The 14,755-nt window shown below is 35.1% G+C and overlaps 1 protein-coding gene across 1 annotated transcript; it reads right to left on the reverse strand.

Moving 5' to 3' along the window:
• Positions 1-1,004: 1,004 nt before the first annotated feature.
• On the reverse strand, positions 1,005-13,130 carry LOC128999154 (dentin sialophosphoprotein-like). The gene is made up of 3 exons (XM_054425526.1): positions 12,860-13,130; positions 10,112-10,253; positions 1,005-3,272 (listed from the first exon to the last, which is right to left on the reverse strand). Exons 1-3 carry the CDS (start codon positions 13,014-13,016, stop codon positions 2,303-2,305), a joined length of 1,269 nt encoding a protein of 422 aa, XP_054281501.1. The 5' UTR covers positions 13,017-13,130; the 3' UTR covers positions 1,005-2,302.
• Between the last annotated feature and the right edge of the window lie 1,625 nt (positions 13,131-14,755).

A 14,755-nucleotide genomic window follows, 5' to 3' on the forward strand; every position in this document is an offset into this window, starting at 1 on the left:
TCTCAGGCGTCCTCACTGGCCTTGGACAGCCTTTAGGCCTACGTTTTGCAGTTGATCCTGTGATCTAAAGGTATCCACCCACAATTTGATGGTGTTTCGGGATGGGATAGGTTCCCCACGAGCCACATTAAAATGCCTCCTAAACTTATGTTGCATACCAACAACAGAATCGCCATTTTTAAAAAAACGCCTCAACGGCAAACGCGCGATGTATACTGGTCCACTGCTCCATGGCGACTGAAATGGCATCACTTGGCCTTGAGAATGAGCCGCTCCCCACCAACCCCCTCCACTCGGCTGCCGGACTGTACTCGCTTAAAAACCGTCAGATATTTCTGCCGCTCCCTGTATAATAAAAAGCACCACAGAAAAAGGAAGTGAGTCCAAATTCACAAATACAGCATGAGTATGTGTCTAGTTTAGCATTTGAAAAGTATACATTTTCACTTGAAATGTACACATGTGCAAGAGGATATTTATTTAAATTTCCAAAAAGCATAGGAACTAAGGTTTTCATTTGTTTTTTTTACTATCGACACATCAGGTATAGAGATTACTGATCTATGTGCATAGCTTAGAACTGGCATCAGATGATCTAAAGTGAGTTTAATCGGGTCGAGTAAAAGAAAACGTATAGTAAAATGCTGAGGTTAAGAGGCACATTATACCACTTTTTGACAAATGTTTTAGGCAACTAACTGTGTATGAGTGGAAGGACAATCTTGCAACAATTGTTCTTATTGTTGTTGGGTGAAGGTGAAGGAAAGTTGGTTAGGTAGATTGGCGTGTGAAGCTGTCCATAGGAGACTATGGACTTCATTCATCAGACCCATGCAATCACATGAATTTAAATACAAGCACTAAATCACCTTTCAACGATACATTCCATGCTAAGTATAACACTTTTACGACAGTCATTTACCATCAAATGTGGATCCTCTTTTCTCAGGATTGAAGCTACATCCTTAACAAGCCATGTATGGTCAAATTAACACAACAGAGAAGAATTAGGTAACTTTTTTTATTTGAAATCAAACAATACTGATATGGTATCATATATCAAAACCAAAATGTGAGTACACAACAAAAACAATGAGATCAAAAGGTAAACAATAAGTAAATATATTAATCATAGGAATTTCTTCTTTCCTATCAATAGGCAACAATAGGCGTTTTTTGGATTTTTACCAAAGACCTATTTTTATCAATATCAAGTGGTAAACAATAAGTAAATATATAAATCATAGGAATTTCTTCTTTCCTATCAATAGGCAACAATAGGCGTTTTTTGGATTTTTACCAAAGACCTATTTTTATCAATATCAAGTGGTATACAAGAACAAAAGAACAAGATACAGTACTAGATTCAATATGAAAAAGTACTAAACAAACACAAAAATTTGTTTTTAATCAATATGAAAAAGTACTAGATGTAGGCCTACTAGTACAAGATGAAAAATATAACACAAAAATTAAACATTATCTAAATTTACAATAACATTTGTTATCAATATCAAATGGTATACAAGTAAAAAAAAACTTTGGGTTCAATATCAAAAAGTAGGCTTACTATACAAACACAAAAATAATAGTTTGGATCTTCTAAATTACTGTGAAATGGTGCCAACTATACTGGTGCAAAAAGGAGCATGAAAATGAAAACATTATCTTAATTTACATTAAGACATTCTTAGAAAGTTATAGCAGTTACTTTCATAAATCCACATTTCTTATTCATACAATGAAATTTTTTTTATAAAAGATCATTTTTCATTAATCGATATAAAACATTAGGTACCCGTACTTTCAATAAAATCTTACCAAACAACCCCAAGGCCAGAATAAGCCAGGGAAAAAAATTTAAATGGCAAGACCAGGTCAGAGGAGACTTTATAACTCTAGAAAAAAAGGCACTAGATTGAGAAAGCTGGAGGCACTGTTAACAAGGCAAAGTAGTAGTAAGTACCACCTATTCTGTACTACATATCACAGTACAATAACCCGTAGTATTTTTATAACAGACTTATTTTTTCATTTCTTTACATTTTTATCAAATAAATACCTATTATTCTAGGGTAATTTGGCAACTGAACCGTCATGTGGTCATTTTTTTGCAGATGACTCCAAGCGAAGATCAATGCAAGGTGCAATTGACGATGTTTTGTGCAATGTTTTTTTCCCCTACAGTTACCTGGACAAAATGGAAAATAACTATTTTGCAAGTGTGCAAAACGTCTTCAAATGCACCTTGTATTGATGCTTAGGCTTATTATCACTGCAACTACTATGTGTTAGACTCTACTCAGTCCACCACATTAACTTCAACATCACTATCTGAATTTATAGGTCGGTTAAAGTCATCATCGATGATTTCGATATCAGAACCATAGGAGAAAAAAGAGTAATCATCATCAATGATGAATTCGACATCGGAATCGGAGGAGTCGACACTATATGTATCTATAGGTCGGTTAAAGTCATCATCGATGATTTCAACATCAGAATCAGAGGAGTCAACACCATCTGAATTTTTAGGTCGGTTAAAGTCATCATTGATGATTTTGAAATTAGAATCGGAGGAGTCAACACCATCTGAATTTTCAGGTAGGTTAAAGTCATCATTGATGATTTCGAAATTAGAATCGGGGGAGTCGATACTCTCTGAATTGTTAGGTCGGTTAAAGTCATCTTCGATGATTTCAGGGGAGTCGACACTCTCTTCCATTATTCTTATTGAGTCTTCTTGAGACATCCTGATTCTCTTACTTATTCCTAGGCCTCTCTTGCTACTCTTCTTCACAATTGTTTTCTCAATGTTCTTGTTCTTATCTTTTGAATTCGTCTCTGGATCAGAATCGGAGGATTCGACACTATCTGAATTATTATGTCGGTTAAAGTCATCTTCGATGATTTCAGGGGAGTCGACACTCTCTTCCATTATTCTTATTGAGTCTTCTTGAGACATCCTGATTCTCTTACTTATTCCTAGGCCTCTCTTGCTACTCTTCTTCACAATTGTTTTCTCAATGTTCTTGTTCTTATCTTTTGAATTCGTCTCTGGATCAGAATCGGAGGATTCGACACTATCTGAATTATTATGTCGGTTAAAGTCATCTTCGATGATTTCAGGGGAGTCGACACTCTCTTCCATTATTCTTATTGAGTCTTCTTGAGACATCCTGATTCTCTTACAGATTCCTAGGTCTCTCTTGCTACTCTTGGTTTTTTTCACAGTGGTCTTGTTGGAGCTTTTCTCTTTCCAGAGGAACCGACTGTACAAAAAATCACCAGAGGGTTAGATAGTTACAAATGAATAAACAAATTAAATTAAACCAGTCCCTTGGGACCTTCCATTTGTTTAAGTAGCGGTTCCCAAACTATGGGTCCCAGAAGCAATTTCGGTAGGTCGTGGGAGGAGACCCAAAGATTAAAATTTGTTTATACGGGACTAGTTATTTTTCATTACCTATTATTTACAATATTTCCAGTTTTATTTAGTCAGTGATTTAGTATAAGACAGTGCTAGCCAGCCTTTACAGTTTACCAGTTTTATCACTTTTTATTCAATTTTAATAATTTGATCAATATGACTAGTTTTTACTATTGTGATTCTGACAGTGTTTTAAATAATCTTTTGACATACCACAATGTATTAATACATTGATGATGTGGTCGCATACAATGACCTGACGGTGTTCTAAGGAACAAAACTAGTTGTCATACCAGCAACTGTGGTTGGATAAAGTAATTCTTCCATTTTATCAACAATATTTCCACAATAGGCTGAGGGACGACCTATCACACTCGTTAATGGACCAATCTTAAAGACATGGAGTCATGGAGATGGTTGTGATGTTACCCGCAAATGAGAGAGATGATTACCAAGTGACTGTGATCTTTAGATGACAAGTAGTGCTGCGATTGTTTAAAGTTTAATGGTAATTTAAAGTTTACCACCAACTGAAATAAATTCTCATTGAAAAAAGTTGATACGAAAACTGTGAAATCAATAGTAACTAATCTAAGCTCCTCTCGCAGCGAAGATTGTTTTGGACTGTCGAACTACCTATTGAAGAATATTATAGACCCTATTCTAGTACATCTAACCCACATTGTCAACCTAGTATTAGTTACAGGTGTTTTCCCAAATTGTTTAAAGAAATCAATAATTAGCCCTATTTTTAAGAAAGGTAACAGAGATTTGCCAGAGAACTACAGACCAATTGCTATTGTCCCCATTATAAGTAAGATAATCGAAACTTGTTTATTTAGGCAAATGTATGATTATTTTACAAGTAACAATTTGCTTAGTACTAACCAATTTGGTTTCATGCCTAATTCTTCAACTACCAAGGCTGTAGAGAGCATTGTAGATTATATCCTCAATGGTTTTGAAAACAATTTTGCCACAGGCTGTAGTATGTTAGACCTAAGTAAAGCTTTTGATATGGTTTCACATGTTATTCTTTGCAGGAAATTGGAGTATTATGGAATTAGAGATAAGGAACTAGCTTTAATTAGAAGTTACCTTAGCAATAGATCTCAAGTAGTTAAAGTCAATAATGTTTTTTCTCAACCAAAGTCAGTATTAGCAGGTGTTCCACAAGGCTCGGTCCTTGGGCCATTCTTATTCTTAGTTTTTATTAATGATTTTGCTGTAAATGTTCCATGTTTTTCTGTTTTATATGCTGACGACACAACTATTCTTGAAAAAGGTGTAAATATCCATAATGTTTTAAAGCAGCTTAGTTCCTCAATAAATTGCTGTAAAGTTTGGTATGGTGCTAACTACCTACAGTAGAACCCCTCATATCCGGCCTTGGTTTTACCGGTCCTCTGTTTATCTGGCCCCTTCCAGGAAGCCAATATCAAAATTTTTTTCTCACAGCTTACAGACGTTTAGTACAAATCAAACAAATAAGTCATCAAACAAATTGTTCTCATTATTTATCTGTTTGTCTATACATTTATTTGCTGAGTCACTATACTCAGTTGAGCTAGTAGGCCTAACCTCTGATCAGTTGGTTGATTATTTCCAAAGTGGGGTTAGTACAGTACAGTACGAGTACATTAATTTTTGTATTTCACAAAATGGTTAAGAATGTTTAAGTCCTAATGATCTTTATGTACAATTTACTGTCATTTTTACCTCCATTTAATAGGTTTTGTTACCTGGAATCATAATATTTGTACATTCATTACTTAATGACTTAAACCTACAAATATTTTTTTTTTCTTTTTACAAACATCTTTATTTTTCTAAAAATGATCCCAGAATAGAATTAAATTATACTTTTGATTGCATATATTGATTACCTATTATTATTAGGTATGAATTGTCATTTTCATAGTAGGTTGGTTTATCCGGCCAAATCGTTATCCGGTCAGGGGCTTGGTCCCGTGGTGGCCGGATATGAGGGGTTCTACTGTACTCCTGAATGAAAATAAAACTGAAAACATTCTCTTCACACTCAAAAATAGTATTAGTCATGAATATGAAGATCTGTTAAAACCTGTTAAGCTGTTAGGAATTGTGTTAGACAGCAAGTTAACCTGGAGTAGCCATATTGACCTTGTATGTAAAAAACTTGCTAGAGCTACTTGTTTAGTGAGGAAACTCAAACAGTGTGTCAGTTCTGATATATTATTAATGGTCTACTATGGTGTTTTCAATTCTCATTTGAACTATGGCCTGCGCTTATGGGGAAATAGCACTGATGCAAAAAGAGTATTCATATGGCAAAAGAAAGTAATTCGTTGCATGGTAGGCTTAGAAAACAATCAAGAGCATTGTACAGATAGTTTTATTAGTCTTAAAATAATGACGTTACCATGTATGTATATTTTTTGTAATCTGATTTATGTTAAGGAAAATAAAGTTAGTTTTAGTGAACAATGTAATCAACATGAACACAGCACAAGAAACAAACATAATCTTGTAACACCTTACATTCGTCTTCACAAATCATTTAGAAGTCACAGTTACCAGCAATTTCTGTTATTAAACAAGTTACCATTAGTTGTAAGAAATCTACCTCTTGTAAAATTCAAAGAAACTATCTCAAACTGGCTAAAACAAAAAGCATTTTATAGCATTGAAGAATACCTTAAATGTACATTTCAGACTTAGACTAGAAAATTAAGATTTTTTGTACTAAAACTATTTGACGAAGCCTATTGTACGCTAATGTATTCTTGTACATTGTATTTAATGGCCAATAAACTTCTTGATTCTTGATTCTTGATTGTGGAATATAATTAGGATGGATTTGTGATCAATGCACGTTTTACTAAACAATCATACTTTCATACCATACTTCATACTTTTTTTTAACTTGAGTTTTTGTTGCAATATCATAAGTTGAAATTTTGTGAAAGTAGGATTTGAGGTATGAGTAGGTTATTTTTGTGTCTTGTGTTTAGGGGTCTCACTCCCGGGCCTTCAATCCAATCGCTGGATTTCGGATATTATTTTATATTTACTTTTTTTAAGCCATTTGAAATGAGCATGAAGTCCCATTGTTGAGTCCTCTAATGTTTTAAACTGGCCTTATCAGTGTTACACAATGCAATTTTGCCGTGTTCTAAGTAAAGAAATATTTACATACTGAACTTTCATCGTCCGTCTTTCTTATTTACAGTGTATAAATGTTAAAATGTCACTGTGAAATTAAATATATAGGCCTACATTTAAAAAAATCACAAGCAACCGCATTCGCATGTAGCTTACACATCACGCTAATGAAAACTAAATAAATCAAAATATAAAGATAAAAAGAATATCGGAAGAATCACAAGCTGAACCGTAAAAATGTTGTTGACTGACAGCAATAAAACAATTTAAGGTAAGTTACTGTGTACAAACAATAATCCCTCTGCTTATCTAGTAGCGTATGTACGAAAAACTTAATTTAGGATTGTAAAAAATTTAATCACTACACTAATAACCAAATACGAAGATAAGGTTATAGACCCTAAATATAAGCAATCTTAATAATGAAATATTACTTCAATTACCGATTGTCATACTATGTTTGCCACATGAATTGCGTTGTTTGTGTTTAATGTCAAAAGTAAAACTCTAAATAACCAATTAGGCCTACTGTAGGCCTAATTGACTTATCTAATGTAAAAAAGTTTACAGAAAGTAAATCCAATTCATCTAAAAACATGAAACATGTATTTATACTACGTTCGCTTATTGAGCTTAAGGATAGGCCTAGTTTAATTGTCCATTCAAAATAGATCACAATTTATACCATTTCATATAGCCTATATATATATCGTCTTAAAAGTAAACAATATGCGTTTCAATTGTAGCCTATTGGACGTTTTTCCATAAGTAAAACTCCTCAAGTTCACAACAAAAATAAATATAAACATAGGTTTTGCAATCCCGTTCGCTAATCCCGGGATTAAAAGACACCAATCCCGGGATTTATAGTTATAAAAAATCGACCGGAATCCCAGGATTGAGACCCCTACTTGTGTTGTACCGGATGAGAATAGCTGGAAATTTTAATGGGTTGTTTTTTTTATCTAGATTGAGTTACAATCAATTTACATAAATGGCAGAGTTAGCAAATTTAAATTACAAAATAGATCTTTAAAGGATTCTTGGTTATGCAATCCTAGCATGGTTCTAAGGGCATTCTTTTACCAGACAAATGCTTTCCGAGCAGGGCCTGATTAAGGCTCTAGTCGCTAGTAGGCTGACGTTTTTTCGCGCCCCCCCCCCTCCTCCCTACCACTAGCCCTCCTCTCTGCTACCACTTTCAAAATTTCAAAGTATGAATACTAATTCTGAATTCAAAAATTAAAAATTACCAAAGGTATTATACTAATATTCAGTTTATTTAAAAACAAAAGAAAGGTGATCATAAATTAATGCATGGTTTGATTAGGAACTTTTAAAACTGCAAATCTTTTGACTTTGAGATAATATTTTAAATTTAAGAGCTAAACAATATGACATAGTCATAGGCACTATTAATTCTGGTCGAGTATAGATACAGAAGGTAAAGACATTGTTTAAACTAAGTTCACAGTACGACCTTATAAAGCTTCGTTTGCACTAGGGCGGCACGGCACGGACGGGCAGCCGTCACACAATTTTTTAACATTGAACATATGGTGGAAAATGCCGGCAGTCCCAGGGACGCCGGCAACGGACAACCTGCAATTTTTCGCCTTATGTTCAATGTTAAACAAATGCCATGATGGCCGCCAATCGGTGTCGTGCTGCACTAGTACGAACGAGGCTTAAAATAGTAACAAATCGGTTGTTCAAGGAATGTAAAACTTTTTGATTTAAAATAATGTATTTATTGTACAGTTTATTAAACATATGATTGTATTAAATCAAAAGTAGACCTAACCTAAAATATCAAAAAATCAAACAATAATATACGTACTTTCTAAATTAACTGTTAATCACCAGGTCCTAAAACAATTTTATTAGGGCCTTTAGATGGGGCCTTTATGCCCCCAGTCCCAACTTTAAGTCTTAGCTGTCTGGCGCCCCCCCTAAAACACTTGGCTGACTGGCGCCCTAGGCTCCAGCCTAATTAGCCTAATGGGTAATCAGGCCCTGTTTCCGAGCAAAATATGAACCACCCCAAAGGTGCAACCCGTGCACCTGTGAGTTAAACAAACTGTAGTAAGTCATTGACAAAATATTAAAACTCACACATGATCTAGGACCTAAGTTTTCTCAAGAGACTGGTGATTCTAGCCATTCTGTACAAGGTTGTGTTATTTGGTTATCCCAGCTAAATCTGTTGTCAAGATGGATACTTAAGAGTTTGATTGTTTTATAAGCATCAGGGCGAGTTGCTCTTTTTCCAGGGAAAAATAAATGAATTCTGTTTTATCCTCAGTGATAGCCAAATTATAGATTTTATACCAGAATTTAGCACAGTTTAGGGCATGATCAAGATCGGAATTAACTGTTAGCCTAAAATATTATCATCTTTATAGAACAGGGTAGTATCGTCAGCATAAAGCACTGCTGTAAATGTTTTTACTGCATTGATGATTATTTTTAGGTAATTTGCAATACGCTACTTGATTCCACATTTGTAAATATGTTGGCCTAATGATTACGGAAGTACCTATAATTTATTGTTAGGAACATGAAAGTTACAGGTCGCAAGATGATAATTTGATAATATTCGTATGAGCACCTTTAGCCTTGTAGGCTATCTACCTTTAGGTAAATGAACTGGCTGCTTAAAATTACTTAACTAATTTGCTTATTTAAATTTCCAAATCTATACTTATTTAATACACATACACAAGCAGGTTTTTTATGACAATTACTCCTCCGAAACTACTGAACCGATTGACATGTTTTTGGTGTCATTGGAAAGAGCGTAACGTGAAGTTGTGCAGGAAACTTTCTTTTTAGGGAAATAATCGGAGAGTGACGCCCTGGGGCCCATTAAAGTTTTGTATTTCTCCATAAGATTAACATGGGAAACAACAATTATGAAACTCCAGCTATTGTCAGAAATTAAAAGTGAGAAGAAGAACATATGTTAATTGTAAACAGTCAGCAAGTTTGCTAATTTAATAGTTTGCTAGGCTACAAACATTTACTGAATTGGTTTAAATGAAATATTTACTAACTGAATTTGGGTTAGCGTAGATATTACAATGGAAAAAAGCGAGAGAGCCTGAATAATTTGATAGGCCTATACTAAAAAGAAAACTGAATTAATACTGTGCTGCATTTCTTAGTAATCGTTGAAAGAGCCGATTTGCAAACTATGGAAAAATTGGAAAGTCATAGAACATCACCAAGGAGAAGAAATAGATGAATCGGCTATTTGTAGAAAGCACAAAAAAACAAGATCAGCTTTTGAAAAATGATAAGATATTTAGGCCTACCGGTATATGAAATGTTGATCATATTGATCTGTTATGTAGCCTACCTACATCTTGAGTACCTATATCCAGAATCTTTGAGTCAAATCTTTTAAAGTCATCATAAATTATGACTGTTATTCGTATTAAAATAACGCCTGTGGTGATACTTAGCAATTGCTCAAATTCGAGCAACAGGTAGGCTACACTAGATATTTTTTCTGTGTGTAAAATTAAAACTTACTTGTCAATCTCAACGAAAGGCCTCAAGAAATGCAAATGTCTCTCAAGGTAGTATGGTGTTGTCATTTTATTGGAGCGCATGCTTCTCATATATCTCTTGTAGCAATCTCTGATGTTAATCCAGCGACGTTTTACATGATCCACTGTAACGAAAATAGATAAAAAACATTACTCACTCACTAATCATTAAGTTAACTCAGAGGATAAACTTGGGACCAAACTGTAGACCTAGGTATTTTTACCAACATAAAACAATAGTGGACATGGTTTTTGCTCCTGAACGGTATATGAATGAAAGTCAATGTGTGTCAACACATCAAATTCCCACAAACAAGGTAATTAGGCTTATACAAAATCCATGTTCTTAAGGTAGTGACACTAAGTCCCACTGCTCCTACGCTAAACGTAGGCCTTTTAGTGAATTGCCCTATATAGAATAGTAGGTAACAGGAACATAGGTAAGACCTAGACGCCGGAACCAATTTACCTTTGCATTTTGATGTCCCAGAGGCCAAAAACACTATTCGATACAGTTTACATATGGTTCAACTGGACATGGATGACTAGATCTTCTGAGGAATTTAGTTCAAACTCTAGAGTAGGATCAGCAATCACTGGAATCTAACAACTGTTGTAGCCTAAATCTATATTTACACCAGAGTCACCGTCACAAAACACAGCTGAGTCACAGTGTCAGCAAAAGAGACTTAACAAAATCTTCTTACATTTCTTGCAACATTGTGTCAGTGACACTTTGCAGGTAGTTAAATATTGTGTCACAGACACGAGTTTAGGTTTTCCATTGAGAGTCGGTGAGATCAAAGGACTGCCACCGACAACATGTACTGGTAACAGACTTATGTCGCAGTATAGGTAAACGACACAGTGGCTTTTGTCTGAGACAAAAACCTACTACCTTGCCCACCAAGTAGGCCTACCACTCGTCAGTCAGTACAGCTACGTGAGTTTCGAGTGTTTGACGTTGTTTGTGTGTATATTAAACTTATTGTGTGTACGTTTGGTTTATTATAGAGAAAGTAGTGATAGGCCTAGTTGTGATGGAAGAGGACAACACGGCGAGTATGGAATGGAACCAGGATCAAGATATACAATTGATAGAACTGTACCGTATACGTACAGTGTACCTAGGCCTATATAAATGAATACAAAAAAATAACTTACTTATATGTACTATATAAAAAATAATAACTGGTGCACGCTTTAGCAAGAACCAAGTCCTCTCTCACTATTGTCACCACTAGGCCTACTAAGCATGGATCATGGAACATTCAGAAGGCCTATTGGTGGCGTAGCGTTGCAGACAGGATGCGAGATATCATGTACTGTATTTGACCAAAAATAAAGTAACTTACACCATTTTCTGTCAGTGACTGGTGTCAATTGCTTGGGGTTGTCACTGACTTCAGTGCAACCACAGCTTTAGTTCTTAGCGTGCAAGAAGCTGGCGAGTGTGCTTGTATTCGTTCACACGGAGCTTGTCCACTCGCCAACTCGCAAACGTGAAGAAAGACGCCGGCGAGTGCGCTTGTAGTTGTTCACACGATGCTTTTTCCACTCGCTCAGTAGGTGGCTCGAACCAAATCCTCCAATATCTTTGAGTAACATGCGCTAAAGCACAAGCAACTGTGTTCACACTGGGCTACTTTACACACCTACTCGCTCAAAGCTGGCGAGTTGGCGTGTAAAGTAGCGGCAGCATCAACTTTTTCCACAGTTTCTTTATAAGCAGCTTTTGAGCGAGTACTTTGTTCACACTAGTGATGGGCGATACGGACGCGTATCGCGATACAGCGATACGATACGTATCGGAAAAAAATATCGTATCGCCGTATCGAATCGGACGTCTGTATCGCGATACGCGAATCGTATCGTCAAAAATATCGAAAAACGATACGTATCGTATCGTTTTCCCCCTCCCCTACCTAACCTAGAAACGGCAAATTTATATAAGTACCTGGGGACCGAGCTTTGCTCAGGGAAAATCATTAGTTTACTCTGAAAACAGTCTAAGTATTGCAGATACATCAATCCATTCCCACACTCCAACACTGCTCGCCTTTACTACTTCCTTCCTTCACAACTCCCTACGTCTTGGACCTGTTTCCCTATCCTTCCCATAGCATTTTAGCATTGCAGACACATTAATGTAATTGCCACAGACAGTTCCCACACTCTGCACTGCTAGTGCTAGATAGAACCATTGTAGAACGCTAGTGGAAATGGACTGGAACATTATAAAGTAAAAACCAAAAATACAGACGTCAAAAATTCCTATTTCAAACTACACATCCACAGAGTACAGATTTTGCAGTTTGCTCGGCCTGCGCAAAAAAATATCGTTTTGACATGAATCGTATCGCTCTATGTGCCGATATAAATACAAATATCGTTTTAGGCGATACGATACGTATCGTTTTTCAAATATCGTATCGAAATATCGTATCGTCCCTCGCGTATCGCGATATTCCGATACGATACGATACGTATCGCACATCACTAGTTCACACTGAGCTATTTTACTAGCTGCGTGTAAAAAAGCCGGCGTGTAGCTTGTAAACTCGCCCCGTGTGAACGGGGGCTTTAATGTAGTATTAATTAGGCCATACTCTAATGATGGCTGGCAGTATAGTTCATTAAAATATAGATATAGGTATCATTCAAAATAGCATATTTACCCCAGTACATGGGTTCAATACACATAAAAACTAGGAATACAAACCATACTAACCTGAAAGACCTAATTCCTTGGCGACATGTGGCCATGCTTGGTCCCACAGTCCTTTACACTGGACTGCTGGGTAAGTTTTTGTGTCATAGATAACTGGATACTTTTCTACTGCTTTAATTATTTTTATGTTATCTGCTGGTTTGTATTTTACTTCCATGTTCTTAACAACATTAACTAAATTCGGAAATGGACAAGTATTAGTTTGGTAAGCAGCGTTGACTTGGTTTCGTTGTATGTTATTCTGTTCTCTGTTGGTTGTTGGTCGTTGGTCTAGTCCAGTCTCCAGTCTCCAGTCCTTCTCCTTAGTCCTAGTCCTAAAACTAGTCCTAGTCCTACTCCTACTCCTACTCCTAGTCACTTTTAAATTTCAACTGTTGATTTTCTGAATTTTTTTCTACCTCTACCTCAAAAAAAGGGGTTTTTTTCCTTCTAAATGCACACCAGTAACAGACTAACTTTTCCTCCATGAAACAAAGAAATAACGTACATATTTTTTTAGGTTTACAACTATTTAAGAATGGTTCCGATCATAGATTAAAAACACAAGGAAACTTTTCCTACCATTGTAATCTTTATTATATTTATCTTCATGTATTTGTACATTGTAATTTGACCTTGACTTCGAAACAATTTTGCATGCATTGTTTTAAACTGAAAGGTTAAAGTTAATGTGACTTGGATATTAGCTATCTGTAATTAAAAATAAAATAATCTGCCTGTTAATATGTAATGTGAAAAATACTTGATTCCTTCATACAATCTGAAGTCTATGTGTCGACCATGTTGGGGACGTTGAGCACTAATGTTATGTTGGCTTAGCTTTACGAAGAGGAGGGAGCAGGGGTTTCAAGATCGTTAAGATAACACATTAAAAATATTTTTTTCCAAGTTTAAAAATTATTAAACTATTTAAGAAAACAATACCATAGATGAAGTAATTTAGCTATATTATATATCATACTTCATCTATGATAATGCTTTTCGGTAAAAATATGTAATTACGAGTTTGTTTCCATTGTTTAGTTTGATTCTATGTCAAAACAAACGTTGACAAGCTAAAAATAAATGAAATAATAATAAAATTAATGCTGATAAGTATGTAATTGCCTCTATCTTGAAATTATGCATACTCCTGATTCAGTAGCTAGAGGACATGAATTAAAGAATGGATTCTATAACTCTAGGTCAAATTCGATATAGCGTATAAATCGAAATTTTATAAAGTATAATTAATGTTAATTTTGTTCAGGAAGTGCTGAAACTGTAAAAAAGTATCTAAACACATCGAGTTACACACAGTTAAACACATTAAGTTAAACACGAGTTAAACACGAGTTAAACACGAGTTAAACACGAGTTAAACACATCGAGAAGTAGAAAAGTAACTTAGGCTGACAATCCCTGCTTGCTGTTAAAAATAAAATGTTATTGTTAACGTTAATCTGTTTAGATAATATGTGTTTTAATTAACTGTAAGGTTTGTTTTTAAATGTCTGTTTTTATTTATATCAATTCAAAACCAATTTTAAACCTTTTTTTCATGAGAAAATGTTTCCTAAATTTCATGACCCACCCTGCTTTATTTATGACAATATCTGACAGCGTTACGGTACAATGGCAGGTGGGTGTATGCTTGCATTTTGGAGTGTCACAGAGGGCCGGAGTGGTGTTTTTTTGCATTTTGCATACATTTTGCATTAGCCAGGTCAATACAAATATACTATACTATACATCAATTACTAATATTTTCGAATATTTACAATAATAATTACAAATTAGAGCTTTCAAAACATTTCAGGAATTCTTGGACGCTCACAGGTTATACTTAGCAATTTATGTTTCAATTGTTTTTTTGAATTTTGAAAGGCTTATTTCCAACTTAAGGGATAATGGAAG

This window comes from Macrosteles quadrilineatus, unplaced genomic scaffold (genome assembly GCF_028750875.1).
Source record: "Macrosteles quadrilineatus isolate MER2022 unplaced genomic scaffold, UCM_ALF_1.0 Scaffold_7__1_contigs__length_78375512, whole genome shotgun sequence".
Lineage (NCBI taxonomy): Eukaryota > Metazoa > Arthropoda > Insecta > Hemiptera > Cicadellidae > Macrosteles > Macrosteles quadrilineatus.

Bases quoted from the DNA above. Each gene is read 5' to 3' on its own strand.
- LOC128999154 (XM_054425526.1), bottom strand. From the start codon at position 13,016: ATGGAAGTAAAATACAAACCAGCAGATAACATAAAAATAATTAAAGCA. The intron at 10,254-12,859 runs GTTAGTATGGTT...TTTTCGTTACAG, and splicing joins CAAGGAATTAGGTCTTTCAG to TGGATCATGTAAAACGTCGC. The intron at 3,273-10,111 runs GTAAGTTTTAAT...TTTTTTGTACAG, and splicing joins CCTTTCGTTGAGATTGACAA to TCGGTTCCTCTGGAAAGAGA.